General features: G+C 31.3%; 1 protein-coding gene across 8 annotated transcripts in view; it reads left to right on the top strand.

The window, feature by feature from the left end:
* The first annotated feature begins 2,158 nt into the window (after positions 1-2,158).
* LOC113850078 (uncharacterized aarF domain-containing protein kinase At1g71810, chloroplastic) overlaps positions 2,159-6,265 on the top strand; it is a 43,260-nt gene continuing 39,153 nt past the window's right edge. For 5 of the 8 annotated variants that reach the window (XR_003502165.1, XR_003502164.1, XR_003502166.1 and 2 more), the window contains exons 1-2: positions 2,159-2,650; positions 3,103-3,147. Coding sequence is in view for 3 of the 8 variants with exons in the window: in XM_027480429.1 (XP_027336230.1) it covers positions 2,294-2,650; positions 3,103-3,147 (402 nt within the window). In the remaining 5 variants the exon portion in view is untranslated. The remainder of the gene's footprint in view (positions 2,651-3,102; positions 3,148-6,265) is intronic. The other 3 variants (XM_027480428.1, XM_027480432.1, XM_027480430.1) reach the window with 3 other exon arrangements.

Genomic DNA, 6,265 nt, shown 5'->3' with positions numbered 1-6,265 from the left:
GTTTGAGTGAAGCTATTCTTGCTTAGGCGCCCAAGCAAGAAAATATAGAGTGGTTCTCTCAATCTTTTTCTGATATTCTCGCTTGAGTGAGAATCATTATCGCTTGAGCAAGAAGGGACCCAAAGAGTTGGTGATTTATCCTATGAGTCCTCGCTTAAGCAACTCATTTCGCTTGAGTGAGATCACTTCTCGCCTAGACGAAGGGATAGTTAGGACAAATTTATCTTGTCTCGCTTGAGAATTCCCATAGTTTAGGCACTTAGTCTTGCCTAAGCAAGACTCCCTACACTAGACCTCTTCCAAACACTCATTAAATCAATTTAAAACATATTCTAACATCACCTAATATCAAGCAATTATTGAATAACAAATAAACGAAAAAGAGGGTGTTACATAGTCTAAATTAAAATTAATGATAATATATTAATTTGTTTATAATCTTTTGTTAATATTAATTTCTTAATTTGATTTTTGGTATTTTTAATACTTATGAATCTAATAAACTCTTTATTTACATAATTTTAGAGAAAGAGTAAAGTCTTTACATAATGAAACACAACCACATATTTGTAGGAATGTAAAAAATCTAAAGTTAATTAAATTATATTTACAGTTTTGAATTAAAATTTCTAAAGTTAATTGTGCTAAAAATTTTAGAAATATTTAAAATATATTGAAATTTAAAATAACAAAAAATTAAAATTTAATCAAACTAAAATTACAAATTTAAATTATAATTGTAAAATTTAAATGTTCTAAGAACTTTAAGAAATATCTAAAATAAAAAGGAAATATTAGAACAAAAATAAATAATTTAAAAAAATATAAATAAAATTCTAAAAGAATTTTGAAATTTATATTTTTAAAATAAAATAAGCTTAAATTTTATGGGAGTGGCACTTGGCAAAAATAACATGAGAAAGGTATTACTTTAATATAGATATACAAATGATTAAATAATGTATTAGGAAGTAGTGTTTTAGAAATTTCACTACACACTCAACTTACAAATAAATTATTTTGATACTTTATTATCAATTAAATATTAAAACAAGTTCTTCAAGTATTGTTTTAGCAATTTCACTGCACACTTAACATACTAATAAAGTTGATGTTAACAATGATGTAGAATTTATCATTTTATTCTTATTATATTTTTAAATCTCAATTTTAAAAGTTATAATTTTTATCTAAAAATATAAAATATGTGTTGTTAATTAAACATTTCGTTATACTATGTTCCAATCAAATCGTATAAATTAACTTATACTTTATGTAAATAAATAATAAAATAAGATAATGAATTATTAATATCAGGACTAAATTAAAACGAAAAATAATTTTTAAGAACTTGATTATAAAAAAATTAAAAATGATGGACTAAATAAAAAATTAATTTTTTAAAAGATCAAAATCTTATTTAAACTTTAATCAAAATTTTGAAAAATCAATCACTTAAGCTTGAAAATTTTACAATTAAGCTTGAACATTTTACTTTTGATATAATAAATGTCTCTTTTAATAAACATTTTTTTTAACTTCATTAAGTTCATAAAAGCATCATACATTTAGGTTAATCATTAACTAAATCAGAGGGCCAATTTAACAAATAAGTTACTAATCGAACTATTAAAAATATTTCAAGGATAGTTATACATTACTTTGTTTATAAATTAATTCCTGTTTAAATTTTACATTTTTAATTCACACATTTAACAAAAGTACTGCAAAATTCATTTACCTACCAGTGTTTTTTAGTATTTTGAAAATTTTTTATCAGACAACTTTTGTAAGAGATAATTGCATAATATTTTGGAACTTTTCCTAAACAATATTTTTATATAATTATAATTTTATGTTTTTAATACTTATTTAAATATTACTTAAAGGTCGTTAAAAATGATTGAAATAAGATCACTTATCAAATATTTTATTTTCGTTAAATAATTTTATAATAAGCTATAAACAAATTGAAGAGACTTATCAGATATAACAATACGATAAGTTGTATTTTCTAATGGTTAGAATATTTTATGAATTTTATAATCTTTTGCTGTCTATGGATAAATAACGATGACAACACGGACCACAAGGGAGACGTTAGGCATCGGCTCTTTCTTGTAATTTCTCTCACAAAAATTTGAGGCCACACCAATAACACTAGTAAACTACAAATCAGAAAGCTCATATATAAAGTTCTGTTCCACTCTCCTACCAACCTCCCTTGTTCCACCACTTCTTTAAAATCATGATAACAAACTTCACGAATTACTGGGAATAGAACCCTGCAAATATGCTACTCCTTCCCGTGCTTTCACTCTCTTCCTTTCCCTCTCTTGTTCCTAACCACTCTCTCCGATTTCAATCTCGTTGGAACCGATGTGCTTCTCGCCGCGCCATAAGATGTGCCGCTGCGTCCTCAGGAGGCGACGGCGATGCGTTCACGGCGAAGTCTGGGTACCTGTTTGAATTGAGCGTGACGGAGGCGGATTCTCTGGCTGAGTACCGAATATCTAAAATCGCGGCTATTTATTCGAGGAAGCCTCTGCTCGTGGCTCGTCGGTTGGTTCAGACCGGAATAGCGTTCGGCAAGTGGTTCGGTCTTCGCTACTTCGACTCTCTATTGGACCGCTCCGAGTCGATGTTTCAGGTTTCGGAACTATACATTTTTTTTTCTCTGTGAATTCAGGTTTGCGGATTTTAGGTTCGGAAGAAGTGGTTTCATGTTATTAGCGTAGAGGATGTGAAGCTTTTGTAGGAAATGAATTTTTATGATCAAATGAATAGAAGATTTTGAAGGAGATGGTATGTTTGTGTTGTTAGCGAGGAGAGTACTTTTGAAGGATTTAGCATTGCCAAAGGAAAGAGATGTGTAAAGTAAGAAAGTTAGCATATATCCACCATTGATTTGAATTTAAGCATTTATTACATATAATTAACTTTCAAATCAAAACTTTCTCACTTTACACATCTATTCACTCTAGAGAAGTCAAATCCATTTCGAAATCTATGAAACAAGTAGAGATTCTTGAGGCTTTTGACTTGCAGTTTGCATTGAAAAATAAAAGTTTTACATATCCATTTACTGTTTGGTTTTTGTAGGTTAGAGCTGCAGAGCTAAGAAAGATATTGGTGGAGCTTGGGCCGGTATGTCATGTTAATTATCAGTTTTGTTAATCTCAACTTTTAGTATTGAGTTTAAGCGGTCATAATAGTAATATTTGATTGGAAAATAAAGTGTTTATTGCAGTAATAAATGTTTTCTTTTTCAATAAAAGTTTATTACTTTTGAATATTTAAACTCAGCCCCAAGGACAAATGTTAGGTTCACCCAAACACGAATATAGCAAATAATTGTAAAGAACAGAAGAAATCAGAAATTGAGTAATGTAAATGTATATGAAGTGATACATGACATCATTTCTCAATGCTCATGCCCCTATACACATCAACAAAATGGGATTGTGGAATGGAAAAATGGTCATTTGCTTGATGTCACAGGATCCTTACTCCTTGAAGCCTCTGTTCCACCTAAATTATGGGTTGAGGCCTTATCAACAATTGTCTTTTTGATTAACTGTCTTCCTTCTCAGGTTCTTGGGCTTGAGTCCCCGTGCTTTCGTTTGTTTAATTCTCACCCTTATTATCATGATCTTCAACCATTTGGTTGTGTTTGTTTATCCATTTACCTCTTTCTGATTGTCATAAGCTTGGGACACAATCTGGTGTGCTCTTTTGGGTTATAGTACCACTCACAAGGGATTCTTATGTTATGATGAAATGACTTCTTGTTTTTGTATTTATCGTAGTTTTTTTCAATCATCAATATTATTTTCAAGTACTTCTTCAGCCTCTAATGGTTTTGTTGCTCTTCATCAATTTTCTAATGTCTCCTATCCTATAGAACGCTTGAAACCAGGTCATGTGTATGTCAAATGTTGGCCTGCACCATCCTTCTTGATGCTGCTTTACCACCTAAACCTGTCTCATTAGCACAACGTCAATCAAGATGAGTCATTCATCTGTCAGATATGTATGAAGTATGGAGTTAGACCTATGTCTCTTGTTGCTACTTTTATCTACACATCTATTCTTACATGTTACTCATAGGCAATTAAGGATGCTTGTTGAGTGACGGCAATGCAAGAGGAGCTTGAGGCACTTCAAGAGAATTTTACATGGGACATTGTTCCTTGCCCACCTGATGTGAAACCCATTGGTTGCAAGTGAGTGTATTTGGTGAAATAAAATCTTGATGGCTCTCTTAATTGTCACAAGGCTCAATTGGTTGCTTTGGGTAACAAACAACAGTATAAGGTGAATTATGATGAGACGTTTGCCTTTGTAGAAAAGATGACTACCATTAGAGCAATCCTTTCTCTTGCTGCTCCTCAACAATGGTAACTTTGCCAATTGGATGTGAAGAATGCCTTCATGGTGATTTGATTGAAGATATTTACGAGTCCTCCTCAAGGCTTGTTTACTTCCTCTTCTTTTACCAATGTATGCAAGCTCAAATGCTCGCCTATGACAGGCTCCTTGAGCATGGTTCAAAAAATTTTTCGATCCACTCTTCTCAGATTCTCCTTGCGCAAAGTCAATGTGATTCTTCCTTATTCATTCATCGTACAAAAATTGGTAGTTTTTCTTCTCATTTATGTTGACAATATGGTCATTACCAATTTTGATAATGCATCCATCCTGCATCTTAACGAGTAGCTCAAGGCCTCCTTTCATATGAAAGACCTCAGTGATCTTCACTAATTCTTGGGTCTTGAGGTTTATAAGAATTCCAAAGGTATCTTTCTCCATCAATATAATGATAACAATTGCCAAGTCGCTATCAAAATAACTAAGTTTTCTCTAAGAATTTTGAAGTACAAAGTTCAACTATATTCAATTTTAGGATTTAAGTAATGCAAGAACAGTTTGGGAATTTGTAGGTTCCAAATCAACATTAAAAACAATAACTTAATTAACTTGAAGAAAAACAGAATAAGAATTATCAATCCACAGATTCATAGATGTATACAATTCCGATTATCACAATATCTCAAGATTTTAATCATAGTTTAAACAATTACCCATTCTAATTATTAATTTAATCGAATAACCTAATTGAATCAAATTACGAATTAAATCAAATTATCATTTAACCTAATTTGCATTTAATTATCAAATCAGAATATCAATTGAATCCTAATTTGAATTTTAACTCACAAAAAAGCTAATTATGATCTTGAATCACAAATCTGAAATTAGAGAAGAGAAGAACAAACTCCAAGCAATTGGCACAAAAACTCAAACTAGATTTACACCATCTTGAATTTGTGGATTGAATGAGAGGTTTAATCTTCCATTGAAGCACTAATCAGAGCGTGAATGAGGAGAAGATGAGAATTCGGAAAGAGGAAAGAAAATAAGGATTCAAAGAGAAGTTTGAGAGTCAAAACTGAAAATTTGAAATTTAAAATTGTCCAACTAACCAACACCCCTAATTCAGAGCCTCATTAGCTTATTTATAAGTTCTGATTAGAGTAAACTAAATGGCCTCAATTGTAACTAAAAGTTCAAAACTCAATTACAAGGGTCCAAATGTAATGCCACATACAAAATTCAGCACATCTACCTCTACTCCAAAAAATCATAAAAAATCAAAAACAACTCCAAGTCTAGTGTTCCATGTATACATTTTGAAGTCTTGGATGTGTAGAATTTAATGCAACCGAAATCAGTCAAAAATGATAGATGCAAAAGAAGTTATGACTAAGAGAGTAGGCAAAGGTTAGAATAGCCAAAAATATGAAATTAAAGCATATGAAAAGTGTTTTGGAATCAAAATAAACTATAAATGTGAAAATATAAAATATGTGGCATGACATAAATATACCAAGGACTAATTTCTTTAGCAGTCGTTCACTCGGCTATCCCATTGGATACTCCTCTTGAGGATATTATAAAATATCATCGTGATGAGGGTAATCTTTTGTCTGATCCTTTACTATATTGACAATTGGTGGGTAGTCTCAATTACTTGACTATCACCCACTCTGACATAGCATTTGCAGTCCAACCAGTGAGCCAATTTATGCACACTCGTTGCCATCATCATTTGCCTATTGTTGAGACGTCTCCCAACTTGGTTACTTATAGTGATGTGGATTGGGCTGATTGTTCTAATACTTGGAGATCCGTCACTGGATGGTGCATGTTTTTTGGGCTTGTGCTAATTTCTTGGAAAAGTAAAAGCAACCCCATGTCTCTA

This window comes from Abrus precatorius, unplaced genomic scaffold (assembly GCF_003935025.1).
Source record: "Abrus precatorius isolate BTA unplaced genomic scaffold, Abrus_2018 Scaffold9, whole genome shotgun sequence".
In the NCBI taxonomy this organism is placed as follows: Eukaryota; Viridiplantae; Streptophyta; class Magnoliopsida; order Fabales; family Fabaceae; genus Abrus; species Abrus precatorius.
This window is presented reverse-complemented; position numbering and strand designations above follow the sequence as displayed.